This window comes from Callithrix jacchus, chromosome 4 (genome assembly GCF_049354715.1).
Source record: "Callithrix jacchus isolate 240 chromosome 4, calJac240_pri, whole genome shotgun sequence".
Classification (NCBI taxonomy): domain Eukaryota; kingdom Metazoa; phylum Chordata; class Mammalia; order Primates; family Cebidae; genus Callithrix; species Callithrix jacchus.
In genome coordinates this window covers 150,665,130-150,687,184 of record NC_133505.1, presented here as the reverse complement: position 1 = coordinate 150,687,184, position 22,055 = coordinate 150,665,130, and the positions used below count along the sequence as shown (strand labels likewise).

At 40.7% G+C, this 22,055-nt stretch overlaps 1 protein-coding gene across 2 annotated transcripts in view; it reads right to left on the bottom strand.

Annotated features, from left to right (window-relative positions):
- Positions 1–22,055, bottom strand: part of ZC2HC1B (zinc finger C2HC-type containing 1B) — an 81,695-nt gene that overhangs the window by 24,900 nt on the left and 34,740 nt on the right. For both annotated transcript variants that reach the window (XM_035296910.3, XM_002747080.6), the window contains exon 7: positions 386–470. In XM_035296910.3, coding sequence (XP_035152801.3) covers positions 400–470 — 71 coding nt within the window. In that variant the 3' untranslated portion in view covers positions 386–399. The remainder of the gene's footprint in view (positions 1–385; positions 471–22,055) is intronic.

Below are 22,055 nucleotides of genomic sequence, written 5' to 3'. Positions count from 1 at the left end.
TATTTTAGAAAGTCATTGTTCCCACATTGAGAATGCTAAATAACAACATACGGTTCTTTAGAGTTTTAATTATTTTGCAAACAATTCACACTCTCAGGGGACTGTGCTTTTTGAGAGTAAGGTGCTTAGAAAAAGGGACAAGGCAGTAACCTTCCAGGTCAAAAGTGAGGGATCATTCCCTTTCCTGTTAAGTCATGAATCAGAAACTGAATATCCTCTTCAAACTGTATGTTTAACAGAAGAGTCAGTTTCAAGTCAGTTCATTTTGTTAACAACTCAGAGTTTGCCCAAATGTTTCTTCAGTCTGCCTCCTATGCATCCATTCTCTTAAAAGTCATTAACTGGTCAGCAACATCTGGATTAACGGTGATATTTTTTTTCTTACCTGGCTTCTAGGAGTTAATCTTTTTTAGAAGATTTGCTTAATCCTTGTCTGAGTTTTGCTCCAGAAGCAGGGTCCATAGCTAATCCTTTGCAAACATAAACAGATTTGTTATTATGTCAAAGCAGAACATTACCAAGAAAAAAAATACATGATTGTGAAATCCCCGCATGGGTTCAAAAGTTTCTATTTTTTTTTCTTTTTGGTGGGAGGTAGGGGAGTGTGATGGGAGGACAGTGAGGTGGGGTAGCTATAGACAAATACCCACTCTCTGGCCTGAACCAAAGAAAAACAGGGGTTGCCTCAGGTGCTTTCTCTCCTCTGCCCCTAGCCTCTGTTTACTCAAGGACTTTGGACTGCACCTCGGTTGACCCACCCTTCATACACTAGGACTCTCAACATCCCCTCTGCTACTGCCCCAGCTTTCAAAATGGACCCTGATATTTTGTATCTTCAAAATCTTTGCTAGTTCTCATATGAGAAGATTTTGCTAAGCCTTATGGAAGCTTAAGCTGCCTTCCCTGCTTGGGGTTATTTACGTGATAAATGGATTCATTCCACAAACAGTATTCTTTCCCTTGAGCCCAGCGGCACTGTTACGGATGGAGGGACACAAGCTTATGTGTGACACGCCATAGCTTGGTTTAGTTTTGACCACATCGTAGGGGAAAGGATTCTCAGAGGTTCTTTTTTTGTTAAAAAATAAAAAAGGAATACGTTTCCTCTGTCCTAAGAAGGCTCCTTTCTACTCAATGTTTTATGAAGGGGCAATAACAAGGGCATTGTGAATCAAGCTCTCACAGGACATAGGAATAGAAAGAGCTTTCAGTGTTGGTTTTACTGAAACATAAACAGATTTTCCTTCTGCCAAAGAATCCGCAACTGACACTTTGATGCACAGTAGATTTGCTACACAACTAAATTAGCTAAAGGATGGAATGCTGGTGCAGGTAAGATGCTTCACTTGATAAAAACCCACTGGCTCTGGAAGTAAAGCAGAGCTCACACCAGCAAAGCTGTACAAATGCAGTCCACTGCTAAATATACAAAGCAATGCAGGTCTAAATCCCAGAACCACGTGCTCATAGTCACATTACTCTCTGTACGAAGATCTGGGAGAAGCAGCTTCTTGGCAGGACCTTCCAGTACATTCATCATTCATATAAACAAAAGCCTCCAGAAAACAGCCACCAGTATATATTTGCTGACTAGGCTATACATTCATTTCCCAACTAAACATTAGAATCTTTTAGGAATGTAAGAAGAGCCATATCTTTTTCTAAAACCATTCCAAATATGTATCAACAGCCTTAATATTTATGTTTTTGGACCCATTTATCCCAAAGCATACAGAGCTTTGGCAAAAAGCTCTGCCGCTTCCTATTAAGTTGCTTGTCTATGTTGCTCAACCTCTCTGTGTTTTCCCATCTGTAAAATAGAGATATAAAGAGTAGACCTCTTCATGCTATTGCAAGAATGAAATGAGTTCACATGCAAAGGGTTTGGAAGAGTGTTCAATATAAGTGGGGGCTACTGTCCACTAACAAGACTTATTCAGTATAGCAAACAAGTAGAGGCACTCTACCTGCTCACCATCAGGAAATCAGCTAAATGATTTATGTTGTACTCCTGTGATATCATACTATGTTTTCAAAGAAACTCTTCTGCCATAGGAAAATATTCAAAGTGGGACAGGTGAAAAAATATCAGGATGTGTAACTGTACAGAGACCATTATTCTAGGTTTAACAAAAGAAAAACAGAGAAGGAAGAATATGAAAAGAAAAAAAAAACAAATAAAATCAATAGTGGTTATGTTAAGGTGGTGGAATTCTGATTTTTAAAAATTCTTTTCCCTCCATTTTCCAGTATCTTCTACAATAAGCATGAATTTCTTACATTGTTTTCAAAATGCTATTTCTCAAAAGAAATTTTAGGCAGGCTAACTTAAAGTGGCTAGAAACAAAAAGTCCCCACCAGGCGCGGTGGCTTTTGCTTGTAATCCCAGGCATAGGTGGGCGGATCACCTGAGGTCAGGAGTCGATACCAGCCTGGCCAACATAGTGAAACCCCGTCTCTTCTAAAATCACAAAAATTAGCCAGGAGTGGTGGTGGCCGCCTATAATTCCAGCTACTCAGGAGGCTGAGGCAGGAAAATTACTTGAACCTGGGAGATAGAGGCTGCAGTGAGCTTGGATTATCCCACTGCATTCCAGCCTGGGCAATAGACCAAGACTCTGAAAAAAAAAAAAAAAAGTCCTAGGCCATCATAACTGCATAGTGCATGCAATTAATTGCCTGACTTATACAGACACAAGTACCAGAGAATGTGGCACCAGTGTTAGTGTGAATGACATGAAATCTGAGTGCCTCACCTAATGTTTACAATGCTACTTGCTGTAGTGCCAGCCCTCTAATCAAACTTTAATCCCTATTTACTCCCTGCTTCTTATGCTTTTGCCAAATGGATCACTTATTTTTAGAATGTGTCCTCTGCATTCTCATTTTCATATCTTTGTTCATTCCGTCTTCACCTTTTCTCTACTGGTCAAAATCTAGCTGATTCTGAAAGCGCCCCAAATGCCTCCACCTCCATGAAGCATCCCCTCTCTCAGAATGTCACCTCCTCCATAAAGACTTCTGGGCAAAGCTGATCTCGTTCTTGTTTTCTCTGAGGTCTGTTTATATCTCACAGTTAAATATTAGATATAATTATTGGCTGTCCCTTGCCCTAGACTTATAAGGATCCACAGGCATAAAAAACAACCAAGCACAATACTTATGTGCTCAATGAATAAATCTTGTGCCCACTCATGGCAGTTGCTTAACTGGCATAATAACTTCATTCAATACCAGTTGCTCTTTTGTATTAGAAGTTTTCCTGTGCATGCTATATCTTCTCATAAGACTCTGAGATCAATAAGGCTGGTGACTTGTATACACACATGTATCTCCTCTGGCATAAATTTTAAAAGGGTTATATGTGGGAGGTACTAAATGCTTATTTTACTCAAGAGAGTTGAAGAATGAAAGCCAGAATTTTAGAAGGCTAACTGCTATCTACATGAAAGACAACAATTAGATTTATAATATGTGATATAATATATGATACCATAAATAGACACTATTTAATACAGGGGCAGCAGCTCACACGTGTAATGCCATCACTTTGGGAGGCCAAGACAGGAGGATTGCTTGAGCCTAGGTGTTTAAGACCAGTTTGGGGAACATAGTGACATCTTACTTCTACAAATGAAAAAATGATCTGTTTATGGTGGTGCATGCCTGAGGTCCCATATACTCAGGAGGCTGAGGTGAGAGGATCACTTGCACCCGGGAAGTCAAGGCTACAGTGACCTATGATCGAGCCACTGCACTTCAGCCTAGGCAACAGAGTGAGATCCTGTCTTAGAAAAAAACAAAAAAAGTGATACCAAGTGACCTAAACCACTAATTGTCAATCTGAGTATATTAATAGCAATAGCAAAAAAATCCCAATAACAATTTTTAAAGACCTTTATTTTTATGGGAATAGCATTGTATAATGAAAAGAAAAAAGAAACACCCTCATGAGCTGCCCTGCCCCCTGTCACAGAAACCCATGCAAACCCTCATTGGACCTGAGGACAGGCCCACCCACCCTGCTGGCACCAACAGACATTGACTCCAGGGATGGAGAACTGAGCATCCCTGACCACCACAGTCTGTGCTTGTGCCCACCATTGGGAGGCTGATGACAGGCTTGACTATCTGGAATCATGCCCACCAGCGCTTCTGTGCATTGCTGGGGCCTGGGGATCAACTTACTCTGCCTGCGATCAGCTTCTACCCACTCATACTAGGTTCCTGAGGAAAAGCCTGTACAGCCTGTTGGCACCTGCATACCTCATCCATGAACTTGGAGACTGACCCACCCTACCCACCACTACTAGCATCTGCAGCGTACACATACTCCTCCTGGGATACTAAGGATGGGGCTACCCAGTTTACTACTGCCACAACTAGTGCCCTATGGATGCTGCTTAGGAGCCAGAGGGCTGGTCTACCATCATTAATGCTATTGCCAACCCCATGCATGCCACTCAGAAACCTGAAGACCCACTCATCATGGCCACTGCTAGCACCTGAGCAAGCCACTTGGAGGTTCAAAGATTGGTCTGCCTGCACCTGCTAATACCAGTGCTCATATATGCCACCTAGGGGCCCACGGACAGGCAGGCTCAGTCTACTGCTGCCACCACTGAGGCCTGAGGACTAGCCCGCCCATCCCCAGCAAAGCCTCACCACAGCCTCCAATAACAACTGCAGTTTAAGTCACTAAGGAATTCACAGACACCACTGATACTTATTACAGCCAAGAAATCATATGGAGAGACAATTACTGCATGTTCCCAGAATCAAAGCTAAAGCGCCTTACCCAACTAACACTATAGATCCATAGGTAGGAAGAAGTCTTTCCGTATGAAAGTCAATTCAAAAATTAGAAGAAGTGACTATTGGAACAATCCAAGATGGCCGATCGCTAACATCTCGGGATTGCTCCCAGCGAAAGCTCAGACAATGAGAGGACGCCACACTTTCAGACAAATTTTGGTCGCTCACGGAGCAGAAGATTCCCAGTAGAGGAGCTCCACGGGTTGCCAGCACGACTCTTGTGGCCGGCGCAGCGGTTTCACCAGCACCTCGGCGCGGCAGCTCTTGGTGAAGAGTAAATGGGACTGGTTCCCTTTCTGACCGAGGTTTGGAGGAGCCACAGGGGTTGCCAGCGCGACTCTTGAGGCCAGTGCAGCGGTTGTGCTGGCACCTTGGCGCAGCAGCTCTTGGTGCAGAGTAAACGGCACTGGTTCCCCTTCTGACCGAGGTTTGGAGCTCTGGGAAGGAAGAGTCGCCTATTACAGACTCAAGAAGGAAGTCAGACTGGAGATTCCTGGGCAGAAAAGCACCATCAGTCTTAATGCCGCTGTTTTGGCCAGTGCAGTGGGTTGCTCATATTTCGGCCCTGGGAATTAACAACTTGGACGTCCACTCAGAGACCTAATTTGAAAGTTGGTAATTACAAAGATGACAGGTAGATAAATTTATAATGATGGGAAGAAACCAGGGTAAAAAGGCTGAGAATACACAAAATCAGAACGCCTCTCCCTCTAAAGAGGATCACAGTTCCTCATCAACAAGGGAACAAGGCTTGATCGAGAATGAGCGCATCCATTAACAGAATCAGGCTTCCAAAGATGGATAATAAGAAACTTCTGTGAGTTAAAAGAACATGTTGTAGCCCAATGTAAAGAAACTAAGAACTTTGAAAAAAGGTTTGACAAAATCCTAATGAGAATAGACAACTTAGAGAGGAATATAAGTGAATTAATGACACTGAAGAATACAATACAGGAACTCTGAGAAGTATGCACAGGTTTAAACACTCGAATTGTTGAAGCAGAAGAAAGGATATCAGAGGTAGAAGTCCAACTTAATGAAATAAAACGAGAAGACAAGATTAGAGAAAAAAGGATAAAAAGGAATGAGCAAAGTCTCCAAGAAATGTGGAACTATGTGAAAAGACCAAATTTACGTTTCATAGGTGTACCTGAGTGTGACGGAGAGAATGAATCCAAGCTGGAAAATATTCTTCAGGATATTCTTCAGGAAAATTTTCCTAAACTAGCAAATCAGGACAATATTCAACCCCAGGTAATACAGAGAACACCACAAAGATATTCCTCAAGAAGAGCAACCCCAAGGCACATAATCGTTAGATTCACCAGGGTTGAAACGAAGAAGAAATTACTAAGGGCAGCCAGAGAGAAAGGTCAGGTTAATTACAAAGGGAAGCCTATCAGACTTACAGCAGATCTCTCAGCAGAAACTCTACAAGCCAGAAGAGAGTGGGGGCCAATATTCAACATCCTTAAAGAACAGAACTTTCAGCCCAGAATTTCATATCCAGCCAAACTATGCTTCACAACTGAAGGAAAAATAAAATCTTTTATGAACAAGCAAGTACTCAGAGATTTTATTACCACCAGGCCTGCTTTACAAGAGCTTCTGAAAGAAGCATTACACACAGAAAGAAACAACCAGTATTAGCCTTTCTAAAAATATACCAAAAAGTAAAGAGCATCAACATAAAGAAGAATTTACATCAACGAATGGATAAAACAGCCAGTTAACATCAAATGGCAGTAATCTTAAATTTAAATTGACTAAATCCCCCAATCAAAAGATACAGCCAAAACCCAATGGCATGTCACATCCAGACCCATTTCACTTGCAAGGATACACAAAGACTCAAACAACGGGATGGAGAAAGATTTACCAACCAAATGGAGAGCAAAAATAAATGAATAAATAAAAAGCAGGAGTTGCAATTCTTGTATCTGATAAAATAGATCTTAAAGCAACAAAGATATAGTGGTAAAAGGATCAATGCAACAAGAAGAGCTAATAATCCTAACACCCAGATACATAAGACCTATAAAGAGACTTAGACTCAATGAGACAGAAAATTAATAAGGATATCAAGAACTCAAACTCAGATCTGGAACAAGTAAACTTAATAAATATTTATAGAGCTCTCCACTTTAAATACACAAAATATACATTCTTGTCAATACCACATCACACCTACTCATAGGTTTAAATGAAACATTGATTGGCCATTATTAATACTCATTTTTTTTAGAATAAAGCAACATTTCCCTTCTCTCTCCCTCTTTTTCTTCCTCTTTCTTCCTCTCCTTCACTCCTTTTTTTTCTTTCCTTCTCTCAAAAAAAGAAAAAAAAGAAATCAACTTGTAGTCCTCTAGATCCAGGTCAGCAATGTCTCTCTCATTGCTCGATTTCCTTCCTTCCCTTCTCTCCCTCCCTCCCTCCCTTCCTTCCTCCCTCCCTTCCCCCTTTCCTCCCTTCCTGCCTTCCTCCCTAAAAAAAAAAGTGACTATTACACCAGATGCATAGATATTGTCATAAAAACACAAGAAACATAAAAATGCAAGAAAATGTGACACCTCCAAAGGAACACAATTCTCCAACAACAGATTCCAACAAAAAAAATAAATGACATGCCAGAAAAGGAATTCAAAATCATCATCATAATAAAGCTTATTGAAAGAGAGGGAGGATGCCAGATAAGAGACAGGGCTGATGTTCAACTCCCACTTGGAAGGATGGAACAATGTGTGGAGAATCACTCTGAGGATTTTTGCTTCAGGAACCATTGCAGGAGCATACCAGGAAAAAGAAAAAAAAAATCTTTAAGTTCCCAAAGTGTGAGCAGGGAACACCTGCCTCCAAACACACATCCCCACTGAGGAACCTGAAAATCCAGATTATGGGAGAAGAATTTAGCCTTACCTAGAGCTGAAATAGATTTAGTGTAAAATGTAAAAGTGGAAACAACAGTAGGATGAGCCTTGGCACTCCCATTCTCCAGCTCAAGCCCAGGGAAGCCATTTCTTACTCTATCTCACAGGGGCCCTCAGGGAAGGGAACTGGTAGAATTTGAGAGGGGTCACAGGTGAAAGAAGCTTCCAAATGAACTTTTCAATAATTTGGACTGGGTGCAAACCCTCTTGAGAAGAATCTGGAGGCAAATGAGAACTGTTGCAGAAAAGCCAGTGGAGACATGACTGATGGTGGGTCACATTGGCAAGGGTGTGACCTGAAAGGAGTGCTTGCTTCCTCAGTGGGGACACTTACAGCCTGGGACTAGGTCTAAGTCCCAGGCTACAAGCTGCATAGAGATAAACTCAGCACTGTTAGCGGGGCATGGTGGGAGTGAGACTGGCCTTGCCAACTGTGTGGGAGCTGGGTGAGGCCTGTTGTACCAGCTTTCCCCCACTTCCCTGGTGACACAGGCAGCCATAATTCCCTCTGGAACATAACTCCACTGGCCCAAGAACCACCCTCTGATCCCCCACAGTGGCCCCAAGAAGCCCCACCCAAGGAGAGTCTGAGCTCAAACCCACTTAACCCTGCTCACACATGATGGTATTTCTCTACTGGCCCAGTAGTGGATCACAAAATACCTAAACTCTTGGGAGCTTTATGATCCCATCCATAACTTGAGAAACTTGAATACTTATCCTGGCCAATTAGAACAAGCTTATATCCCCCTTCTACTATTGCAGCTGGCACTCTCTCAAAAGTACCACCTCCTGTCTCAAGGTCAAGCAACTCGGAACATTATAGCAACTCATGACAGAACAACCCTGCTCTAAGGAAGGAGAAAACAGCTAATTCCACTGCCTGCAACATTCTGGCTAACCAGCGGTCCTGAGTCTGTCCACATGACAACTTTATTGCTCGCATAACCAGCATTTGAGAAAGCTAACACAGTAAACACATCTACAACCAAGGACTCTCACAGAGTCTACCTCATTCCCCTTCCACCTCCATCAGAAAAGATGCTGGTATCCACGGCTGGGAGACCTGAAGACAAATTGCATCATAGGACTCTTTGCAGACATTCCCCAGAACCAGCCAAGATCCTGGCAGTGTTGTTGGATGGCTAGGCCTAGAAGAGCAATAAAAATCACTATAATCTGGATCACAGAAAGCTCCATCCTCAGGGAAAGGCGGAGTGCACCACATCAAGGGGTCACCCTGTAGGACAAAAGCATCTGAACAGTAACCTTGAGTTGCAGATTTTTCCACTAAAATAGACATACTAACCCTAGCAACTTTATTTTTATTTTATCCTTTTTAAGAGAAAAGGACTTACTTTGTTGCCTGGACTGGTGTGCAGTGGCACGTTCCTAACTCACTGCAGCCTTGAATTCCTGTACTGGACCCAAGCAACCTTCCTGCCTCAGTCTCCGGGGTAGCAAGAACTACATGTGCTTGCCACCATATCTAGCTAATTTTTATTTTTTGTAGAGACAGGGTCTTGTTATGCTGCCCAGGCTGACCTTGAACTTCTGGCATCAAGTGATCCTCTCACCTTGGCCTCCCAAAGCACTGCGATTATAGGTTTCAGCCACGACACCCAGCCATCATTATATTTTTTAATGTAAGCAAGTAGAGAGTAAGAAATAAAATTTAAAAAGCATCTTGAGCCTGAAATAAAATAAAGCTACCTTCTAAAACTAATTAACATGATAATTCTATTCTATGACAATAATTTGAGTGTGAAATTATGGAATAAAGATTTCCACTTCTCCTCATATATTTCATTCAATAAGTATTTATTGAGTGCCTCACATGTGCCACAAACAATTCTAAAGAGTAGGAATATTGTGGTACAATAGAGAAAGATAAAGTAGACAGTTCCCTGCATTCCATTTCTTTTTGGTGGAGTGGGGAAGACAAAATGAATTCAATATATATTGAATATTAGATGATGAGAAATGCTATGTGGAAATAATTACAAAGAAGTTAGGGAGGACTTGGTTAGTTTTAAATACAGAGGTTGGAGAAGTGTCACTGAGACTACACTTTAGCAAAGAACTGAAGGAAGGGAATGAGTGAGCAATGCAGCTTAATGGAAGGGTGTTTTTGTTTTCAGCAGAAGGAGGGGTGAGTACAAGGGTCATGAGACAGGTGTATGTATGCTTGCTATGATCAAGGAACAACCAGAGGCCACTTGTAGCTGGAGCAGGATTAAGAAGAAACAGTATAGCATTACATTTGGGATTCAGTTAAAAAAAAAAAAAAAAACAGAAGAAGAAATAGGAAAAGGTGAGCTGAGGTAGTATTATGAAACCCAGTGTCAACCATTTTAAGAACATTGCCTTTTAGTGACATCACAGTGCCTATAAGTCATCATTAACTAGTCAAGAGTAAACATAATACCATTTTGCTTAGATTTACTGACCTACAAATCTATTTTCCTATGTATTAGAATGGTATTTTTATAATGTTCTGCTTACATCATACACTAGGACACAGGACTTCTGAGTCCTAATTTAGGACCTTTTCACTTATGTCTTGCTGCTACTTTAAAAAAATTAGTTTAAGGAAGAAAATTCTTTTCTGATATTCAACACCATAACTGACATGCTATCTTTTCCCATTCATGATCTCTTTCCAAGTTTACTAAACAAGAGATCAATGGTTCTAGACCCAGTGTTGATTTGTTATCTAATCCTTATAACTTAAGAAATATTATTTCTTGAGAAATAAGATTTGACCTCAAACTGAAAGGAATGTTTTTGCCCCTTTAAGCATTATCATGTGTATTATCTCTAAAAAATAAAAAAAGAAACCATAATGTAAATATTTTTTTCTGAAGGATATTAAGCATTATACTTTAGAAAAAAGCTTATCAGTAAAAGTTTTACCAAATGAATACACATACAATTTAAATTATTTTTTCTTACTGAAAACGAATATCTACCTCATTGTTAAGTGTTTCCCAGATGAGGAACAAACTAATGACTTGTCAGAATTCTGGAAAGAGAGCAGATTGGAAGCACCGGGAATTTGTCTCCCCTCCTAGATAACAATTGCACTGGCAGAATGTGTCCAATGTAACTATCTCGGACTCTGGAGTCTATTGAAGACTTGCAACTTCCAGGGGAAGGCTTGGACAGTAAAATGCAGTTAATTTCATCAATTTCAGATCTTCCCACAGTAGCAGCTACACATCCTCTACCCCTCAGCTGTGTGGCAGGCAGCTGTGCGCATATTCTTGGATCAATCTGGACATGGCCTGTGGGAGCCATAGTAGGCAAATAAAAAAAACCTGTCTTCTAAATATCAGAGATTTATGCTCTGACCAGTGATTGTTATTTCTGATGAAAGAGGTACAAAAAGGCAGGTGGCTGTTCTTGTGCCTCCCATCATTGTTGTAAGCCTTTTCTCCTCTGGCTGAAGTAACTTGCAGGGGATTTAAAGGGACTGTGTCCTTCTCTTCCTTTGTTTTTGTCTTTTCCCCTTTTAGGGAACTAGACATTAAAAACTAGGATTTTTTTTAAACTACATACATGCGGAAAATTGAAAGTGAACATGCCATACCCAGGGAAAGGCACAGGCTCAAAAAGACTGAGAAGACCTTAAGTTGACACCTTAGACTGATCCTTGGCACAGAGACAGACAGACACACACACACACACACACACACACACACACACACACACACAGCAAAAAAATAGCAAACCCTGGAGAAGGGAGAGAATCTAATTTCCACAGTTACCTCATTACTAGGTCCAAATATCTAATTTACAACGAAGAAAATCACAAGGGAGACAAAACAAGAGGCAAATGTAGCCCCTTCATAGAAAAAGAAAACATCAACACAAACTGTTCCCAAAAAGACCCGATGACCAATCTACTAAACATATCTATTAGATAAATACTTTAAAACAACTGAAGATGTTCAAAGAACTGAAAAAAGATGTGAAGAGACTCAAGAAAAAGATACATGAACAAAATGGGAATATCCACGAAGATAAATTCTGAAAAGAAACCAAATAAAATTCTAGAACTTAAAAATAGAATAAATGAAATGAAAACTTTACTACTAGGATTCAAGGACACATTTGAACAAACAGAGGAAAGACTGAGCAAGCTGAAAGACAGGACAATGGAAATCATTGAGTCTGAGGAACAGAAAGAGAAAAATTAAAGAAAGGTGAACAGAGCCTTAGGGACCATCAAACTGAGAAACAAATGTATTGGTGGAAATACCAGAAGAAGCAGAGAGAGAAAAAGGCAAGAGAGAAATAATGACTGAAAACTTGCCAGATTTAACAAGACGTGACTATAAACATTTAAGAGCCATTCAAAAATTAAAAGTAAGATGGACTCAAAAAGACCAATATTGAGACAAATATTATAATCAAACTTTCAAAAGACAAAGACAAAAAAATCATAAGAGTAGCAAGAAAAAAATGACTTGTCACAAATAAGGAATGTTCAATAAGATCATTAGCAGACTTCTCATCAGAAACCTTGGAGGACAAAACACAGTGGGCCAATATATTCAAAGTACTAAAAGAAAACCTATCAACCAAAAATCCCATATATAGAACAACTGTCCTCCAAAAGTAAGGGAGGAGATGGGCACAGTGGTGTGTGCCTCTAGTCTCAGCTACTCAGGAAGCTGAGGTAGGAGGACTACTTGAGCCCAGGAGCTTGAGTTCAGCCTGGGCAGCCTAGTAAGATCCTGTCTCTTAAAAAAAAAAAAAAAAAGGTGAGGAAGAAATTAAGACATTTCCAGATAAAGAAAAACTGAAAAAGTTCATTATCATGAGGCCTGCCCTGCAAGAAATACTCAAGAGAGTACTATAAGGTAAAGTGAGAAGACACTAAACAGAAACTTGAAACTGTATGAAGAAATAAAAATCATTATAAAGGTAAATGCATGGACAATTATAAAAACTAGTACTATTGCAATAATGGTTTGTAACTCTGCTTTTTTATTTTCTACATGATTTAAGAGAAGACTAATACATTTTAAAAAACAATTATTAGTCTAAAAGCTAGTACTGTAACCTTGGTTTATAACTTCACATTTTGTTTTATACATAATTTAAGAGACCAAATATAGGAATTATTAGTTTACTGTACAAAGCATGAGTTAAGGATCCCTTATCTGAAGTGCTTGGGACCAGAGTGTTGCAGATTTGTTTAAATCTTGGAAGATTTGCATTATACTGATGTTACTGTATCTCTAATCCAAAAATCAATAGCATGTCATGTCAGGCCTCAAGAAGTTGTAGAGTTTGGAGCATTTTAGATTTCAGATTTTCAGATTAGGAACACTCAACCTATATAAAGATGTAATTTTGTGACATCAACAACCAAAAGAAGTGGAAAAGAAGTTGCTGAGGGAGCAATTTTTGTATGTTACTGAAAATAAGCTAGAACAAACTCAAATTAGAATGTGATAATATTTAGGGAGTTAAATGTAGTCTCTCTCATAGCCACTAAGAAAGTAGTTATAGAATACATAAAAAAGGAAATGAGGAAAGAATCAACTAAAAATGCTTCAAAAATCAACTAAAAACAAAAGAAGACTATTGTATTAGCCCATTTGCCTGCTACTGATAAAGATATACCCAAGACTGGGAAATTTACAAAAGGAAGAGGTTTATTGGACTTACAGTTCCATGTGGCTGGGAAAGCTTCATAATCACAGTGGAAGGTGAAAGGCATGTCTTACATGGCAGCAGACAAGAGAACAGAGAGCTTGTGCAGGGAACTTCTCTTTTTAAACTCATCAGATCTCATGAGACTTATTCACTATCACAAAAATAGCTCAGGAAAGACTTGCCCCCATGATTTCAGTACGTCCCACCAGATGCCTCCCAAAATGCATGGGAATTCAAGATGAGATTTGGATGGTAACACAGCCAAACTCTATCATTTTGCCCTTGGCCCCTCCCATATCTCATGTCCTCACATTTCAAAACAAGTAATGTCTTCTCAACAGTCCCCCAAGTCTTAACTTATTTCAGCATTAACTCAAAAGTCCACAGTCCAAAGTATCAGCCAAGACAAAGCAAGTCTCTTCTGCCTATGAGCCTGTGAATCAAAAGCAAATTAGTTACTTTTAGATACAATGAAGGTGCAGGAATTGAGTAAATACAGCCATTCCAAATGGGAGAAATTGGCCAAACAAAGGGGCTACAGGCCCCATGCAAGTCTGAAATCCAGTTGAGCAGTCAAATCTTAAAGTTCCAAAATGATCTCCTTTGACTCCTTGTCTCACATCCAGGTCACTCTGATGCAAGAGGTAGACTCCCACAGCCTTGGGAAGCTCCACCTTTGGGGCTTTGCAGGATGCAGATCCCCTCCTGGCTGCTTTTACAGGCTGGTGTTGAGTGTTTGTTGCTTTTCTAGACACACAGTGCAAATTGTTGGTGGATCTACCATTGTGGGGTCTGGAGGATGGTGGCCAACCCTCTTCTCACAGCTCCAATAGGTGGTGCCCCAGTAGGGACTCTGTGTGGGGACTCTGACCCCACATTTCCCTATCACAATGCCCTGGAAGAGTTCTCTGTGAGAGCCCCACCCTGCAGCAAACTTCAGCCCGGGCATCCAGGTGTTTCAACATATCTTCTGAAACATAGGCGGAGGTTCCCAAACCTCAATTCTTGACTTCTGTGCACCTGCAGGCTTAACACCACATGGAAGCTGCCAAGGCTTTGGGCTTCCACCCTCTGAAGCAACAGCCCAAGCTGTAACTTGACCCCTTTTAGTCATGGCTGGAGTGACTGTGACACAGGGCACCAAGTCCCTAGACTGCATACAGCAGAGGGACCCTGGGCCTGGCCCACAAAATCATTTTTTCCCCTAAATTTCTGGGGATGTGATGGAATGTGCTGCCACAAAGGTCTCTGACATGCTCTGGAGACATTTTCCCCATTGTGTTGGGGATTAACATTCAGGTCCTCATTACTTATGCAAATTTCTGCAGCTGTCTTGAATTTCTCCTCAGAAAATGGGATTTTCTTTTCTATTGCATTGTCAGGCTGCAAATTTTCCAAAGTTTTATGCTCAGTTTCCCTTTTAAAACTGAATGCCATTAACAGCACCTGAGTCACATCTTGAATGCTTTGCTGCTTAGAAATTTCTTCTGAAGTTCAAAGTAACACAGATCTCTAGAGAAGGGGCAAAATGCCTCCAGTCTCTGCTAAAACAAAACAAGAGGCACCTTTGCTCCAGTTCCCAACAAGTTCCTCATCTCTATCTGAGACCACTTCAGCCTGGATTTCATTGCTGATATCACGCTCAGCATTTTGGTCAAAGCCACTCAACAAGTCTCTGTGAAGTTCCAAACTTTCCCACATTTTCCTGTCTTTTTCTGAGCCCTCCAAACTGTTCCAACCTCTGCCTGTTATCTCATTCTAAAGTCAATTCCACATTTTCAGGTATCTTTTCAGAAGTACCCCACTCTACTAGTACCAATTTACTATATTAGTCTTTTTTACACTGCTGATAAATACACACTCAAGACTGGACAATTTACAAAAGAAAATGTTTATTGGACTTATAGTTCCACATGGCTGGGAAGGCCTCACAATCGAGGTGGAAGTTGAAAGGCACATCTCACATGGAAGCATACAAGAGAACAGAGAGCTCATGCAGGGGAACTCCTTTTTTTAAAAACTGTCAGAGCTCATGAGACTTACTATCATGAGAATAGCACAGGAAAGACTTGCACCCATAATTCAATTATCTCCCACCAGGTTTCTCCCACAACACATGGAAATGCAAGATGAGATTTGGGTGAGGACATAGCCAGACCATATAAACAGTAATGCAGGAAATGAGGAACAAAAAAGCTATACACCAGAAAACACATACCAGAATGACAAATGTCTCTCCTTATCAGTAATTACTTGAAATGTAAATCCATTAAATTGTCCAATCAATAGACAGAGATTGGCAGAATGAATAAAACTACATGCTGTCTATAAGATATTAATTTTAGATCCAAAGACACAAATACATTGAAATTGAGAGGATGGAAAAAGATATACATGCAAATAATAACCAGAGAGAGCAGAGGCCACTAATATTAGTGGCCACACTAATTAGAAAAACTTTAAATCAAAAAGATTACAAGAGACCAAGAGGAATCTACTGACAGACCATTAAAATATATGAAGCAAAAGTCAACATAACTAAAGAAAGAAAGAGACAGTACTACAATAATAGTTGGAGACTTCAATACCCCACTCTCAATACCAACCAGATAAAGATAGTAAGGAAATAGAGGACTTAACACAATAAACCAACTACATCTAACAGACATGTATAGAACACTTTACTCAAAAACAGCATATATATGTCTCTCAAGGGCACATACAACATTTTTCAGAATGAACCACGTTAGGCCACAAATTAAGTCTCAGTAAATTTAAAAAGATACATATCATATAAATTGTCTTCTTTAGCCAGTGAGATCAAGCAGAAATAAAACTATAAAATTGATAAATTTGTGGAAATTAAATAACACATTCTTAAGCAACCAATGTATCAAATAAGAAACCGCAAGAGAAATTAGAAAATATTTGGAGATGAATGAAGCTCAAGAAACAACATAGCAAAATTTATGGGACTCAGAAACAGCAGTGTTAAGGGGGACTTTATACTTATAAATGTTTGCATTAAAAAAAACGGCCCTTTCCAGTGGTGATGACCACCCTTTCTGGCAGTGATGACCTACCCACGAGAACATGACTCTCACAAAGGATCTCCTTCATCCCTCTCCAGAAGAGGAGAAGAGAAAACACAAGAAGACACGTCTGGTTCAGAGCCCCAATTCCTACTTCATGGATGTGAAATGCCCAGTATGCTATAAAATCACCATGGTCTTTAGCCATGCACAATCTGTACTTTTGTTTGCTGGCTGCTCCACTGTCCTCTGCCAGCCTACAGGAGGAAAAGCAAGGCTTACATAAAGATGTTCTTTCAGGAGGTAGCAGCACTAAAAGCACTCTGAATCAAGATGAGTGGGAAACCGTCTCAATAAACACATTTTGGATAAAAACAGAAAAAGATCTCAAATCAACAATCTCACTTTGCAAATTAAGGAATGAGAAACAAGAACAAATGAAATCAAAAGCTAGTGGAAGAAAGTAAATAAAGGTTAGGCAGAGAGAAATGAAATCAAGAATATAAAAATAAGAGAGAAAAATCAATAAAACCAGAAGTTGGTTCTTTGAAAAGAATCCATAAATTGAAAAACCATGGGGGAAGGGGTCAAGATTACCGATTGGAAGCAGCTGTGGCCCTCAGCACTCACAGAGCGGAACAAAACAGGCAAGTGAATACAGCACCTTCAAATGAAATACCCAGGTTCTTGCATTGGGACTGATTAGGGAAACAACTCAACACACAGAGAATGAAGAAAAGTAGGGTGGGGTGATGGCCCACCCAGGAGTGACACAGAGCCAAGGGAACCCCCGCCCCCAGCCAAGGGAAGCAGTGAGTGACTATGTGACCCAGAAAACCATGCTCTGCCATGAATCTTTGCAACCTATGGATCAGGAGATCCCCTTGTGAGCCCATGTCACCAGAGCTTTGGATCTGTCACATAGAGCTCTTGGCAGAGCAACTGCTCAGGTACACATAGAAATCCAGGAGCTTTAAATATTCCAGTTTTTCTGCAATGCAGGCAAGGTGCATATACCCCCAGGAATGGGGCAGAATCCAGGGAGCCAAGCAGCATCATTCTGTAGACCCTACTTCCAATGTACCTCACAAGATAAGATCCACTGTCTTGGAATTCCAGCAAGCCATCAGCAAAAGAGTAGAGCCTGCCTGATACAGGATGGAGTCTTCAGGGAAGAGAGGTGGGCAACACCTCTACTATTTTGTCGACTCAGCCATTCCAGCCTCTGGGCTTTGAAGAGCCCAAAGAGTTCAGTTGAGGAAGGGTTCCCCTAGCAGCACAACAAAGCAGCTTTGCCAGATTATGGCAAGACTGCTTCCTCCTCACTGGGTAGAAACTTCCAGCTGGACCCTTCAGCCTCGCCTGCCTGCATGTATTACAGACAGAGCTCTGATCTCTCCTGGGATGAAGTTCCCACAGGAGTGGAGGGCTTCCATTTAGGTTGGTGGAATGACTCAGCCATTCTGGCCTGTGGGCTTTGGAGAGTCCTAGCTGACAGGGGCAGAGGCAGTTCCTCACCACAGCACAGCAGTTTTGTTGAGGTATGGTCAGACTGCTTCTTTAAGCAAGACCCTGATCCACTTCCCCTAGTGGGGCAGGTACTTCCAGTCAGGTCCCACCCACAGGGGCATCTGGCCACCCTGGCCTGTGTTCTCCCCAGGATAAAGTGCCTGAGGGGTGGGGCAGGCTGCCAACTTGGTCATTTGGCTTCTCAGCTCGTATAGCCTATGGGCCCTGGAGAGGCCAAACCAATCAGGGGCTGAAGGAACCTCAAATACAGCACAGCTTCTCTATCAAAAAGCATCCTGACTGCTTCTTTAAGCAGGTTCCTGATCCTGTCTGGGTAAGACCTCCCAACAGGAGTCTTCAGCTACCTCCTACAGGTACATTTGTGCCAGCAAAGGGTCAGTACCCCTGGGACAGAGCTTCTAGAGGAAAAGTTTGGCTGCCATCTTTGCTATTTCACAGCCTTCACAGGTGATACCTCCAGGTACCAAAAAAAAACAAAAACAAAAACAAGAAAACTAAGGTTTCGAGTGGACCCCCAGCAAACTGTAGCAGCCCTGTGGAAGCATAGCCAGACTATTAAAAGAAAAACTGACAAACAGAAAACAAGAAAACCTCATCCAAAGATCAACAATGTCAAAAATTAAAGGTAGATAAACCCACTAAGATAAGAAAGCATCAATGCAAAAACATTGAAAACTCAAAAGCCAGAGTGCTCCTTTTCCTTAAAATGACTGCAGCACCTCTCCAGCAAGGGCTCAGAACTGGGCTGAGGCTGGGATGGCTGAAATGACAGAAGAAGGTTTCAGAAGGTAGGTAACAAACTTTGCTGAGATAAAGTAGCATGTTGTAAAACAATCCAAAGAAGCTAAGACTCACAATAAAACAATACAGGAGCTGAGAGCCAAAACAGCCAGTTTAAAGAGGCACATAACCAATCTGTTAGAGCTGAAAAGCACACTACAGGACTTCACATGCAATTACAAGTATTAATAACAGAATAGACTAAGTGGAAGAAAGAATCTCAGAGCTTGAAGACTAGCTTTCTGAAATAAGACAGGCTGACAAGAATAGGGAAAGAAAAATGAAAAAATGAGCAAAACCTCTGAGAAATATGGATTATGTAAAGAGACCAAATCTACAACTGATTGGGGGGTACCTGAAAAAGACAGAGAGAATGGAATCAAGTTGGAAAATACACTTCAGGATATCATCTAGAACTTCCCCAACCTAGCAAGACAGGCTAATATTCAAATACAGGAAATGCAGAGAACTCCAGTAAAATATTCCATGAGAAGATCATCCCCAAGGCACATAATAATCAGATTCTCCAAGTTTGAAATGAAAGAAAAAATGGTTAAGAGCAGCCAGAGAGAAAGGCCAGGTCACCTACAAAGGGAAGCCATCAGACTAACAGCAGATCTCTCAGCCAAAACCTTAGAAGCTAGAGGAGACGGGGGCCAAAAGTCAACATTCTTAAAGAAAAAATTTCTAACCCAGAATTTTATATCCAGCCAAACTAAGCTTCATAAGCAAAGGAGAAACAAGATCCTTTTCAGACAAGCAAATGATGAGGGAATTTGTTACCACCAAATTCCCTCAAGAATTTGCAAGAGCTCCTGAAGGAAGCACTAAAATATGGAAAGGAAAAACCATTACAAGCCACTACAAAAACATACTGAAATACACAGACCAGTGATACTATGAAGCAAACACAGAACCAAGTCTGAAAAATAACCAGCTAGCATCATGATGACAGGATCTAATTCAGATATAACAATACTAACCTTAAATGTAAATGGCTAAATTCCCCAATTAAAAGGCACAAAGCAGCCAGCAGGCTGGATAAAGAACTAGGACCTGTCAGTATGCTGTGTTCAAGAGACCCATCTCACATGCAAAGACACACATAGGCTCAAAATAAAGGGATGGAGGAAAATTTACTGAGCAAATGGAAGACTGAAAAAAAGCAGGGGTTGCAATCCCAGTTTCTGACAAAAACAGGCTTTAAATCAACAAAGGATAGGTGCAGTGACTCACATCTGTAATCCCAGCACTTTGGGAGGCCGAGGCAGGTGGATAACCTGAGATCAGGAGTTCAGACCACCCTGGCCAACATGGTTAAACCCCATCTGCACACACACACACACACACACACACATTAACTGGGCATGGTGGTGGGTGCCTGTAATCCCAGCTACTCAGCAGGCTGAGGCAGGAGAATCACTTGAACCAGAAGGTGAAGTTTGCAGTGAGCCAAGACTGTACCACTGCACTCCAGCCTGGGAGACAGAGTGAGACTCTATCTCAAAAACAAACAAACAAACAAACTATCTAACTAACAAAGATCAAAAAAGACAAAAGGGCATTAAATAATGGTAGAGGGTTCTATTCAACAAAAGAGCTTACTTCCTAAATATATACGCACCCAATATAGGAGCATGCAGATTCATAGAGCAGGTTCTTAGAGGCCTTCAAAAAGACTGAGACTAGCAAATAATAATAGTGGGAAACTTTAACACCCCACTGACACTATTAGACAGATCATCAAGACAGACAGTTAACAAACATATTTAGGACTTGAACTCAGCTCTGGATAAAGTGGACCTGATAGATATCTACAGAACTCTCCAGCCCCAAACAACAGACTATACATTTTTCTCATTGCCACATGGCACTTGCCCTAAAATTGATCACATAATCAAAAGTAAAACACTCCTCAGCAAAAGCAAAAGAGCTGAAATAATAGGAAACAGTCTGTCAGACTACAGCACAACTGAATTAGAATTCAAGATTAAGAAATTCATTCAAAACCACATCACTACATAGAAACTGGACAACCTAATCCCGGACTCATGGGTAAATAATAAAATTAAGGCAGAAATCAAATTCTTTGAAACTAAGGAGAACAAAGATACAATGTACCAGAATTTCTGCTAAAGCAGTGTTAGGGAAATTTGTAACATTAAATGCCCACATCAAAAAGCTAGAAAGATCTCAAATTGACAACTTACTTACTAAAAGAACTAGAAAACCAAGAGCAAACAAACCCAAAGCTAAAAGACAAGAAATAATCAAGATCAGAGCTGAAATGAAGAACGTAAAAAACAAAAAACCTTTCAAAAAATCAACGAATCAAAGAACTGATTTTTTTTAATTAATAAGATATACTGCTAACTAGACTAATAAATAATAAAACGAGAAGATTTAAATAAACACAATTGGAAGGGATAAGGGGAATATCACCAGTGACCCCATAGAGATACAAACAACCATTAGAGAATACTATAAACACCCCTATGCACACAAACTGGAAATTCTAGAAGAAATGAATAAATTCCTGGACACATACATCCTCCCAAGACTGAACCATGAAGAAATTGAATGCCTGAATAGATAAGTAACAAGTTCTGAAATTGAGGCAGTAATAAACAGCCTACCAGCCAAAACCAAACAAACAAACAAAAAATGCCCAGGACCAGAGAGATTCACAGACAAATTCTACTGGAGGAAAAAAGAAGAGCTGGTACTATTTCTATTGAAATTATTCCAAAACATTGAAAAGGGAGGAATCTTCCCTAACTCATTCTTTTTTCTTTCTTTCTTTTTTTGAGATGGAGTCTTGCTCTGTCACCCAGGCTGGAGGGCAGTGGCTCAATCTCAGCTCACTGCAACCTCTGCCTTCCAGTGATTGAGGTGGCAGATTTGTGATTCTCATGAGTCAGCCTCCTCAGTTGCTGGGATTACAGGCACCTGCCACAATACTCAGCTAATTTGTATTTTTAGTAGAGACAGCATTTTGCCATCTTGGCCAGGCTGATCTCAAATTCCTGACCTCAAGTGATGTGCCTGTCTTGACCTCCGAAAATGCTGGGATTACAGGTGTGAGCTAGCATGTCCAGTTCTCCCTAACTCATTATACGAGGCCAGCATTATCCTGATAACAAAACCTGGCAGAGATACAACAACAACAGCAACAACAACAACAACAAAAACTTCAGGCCAATGAACTTGATGAACATCAACGCAAAAATCCTCAACAAAATACTGGCAAACTGAATCCAGCAGCACATCAAAAAGGTTATCCACTACAATTAAGTAGGCT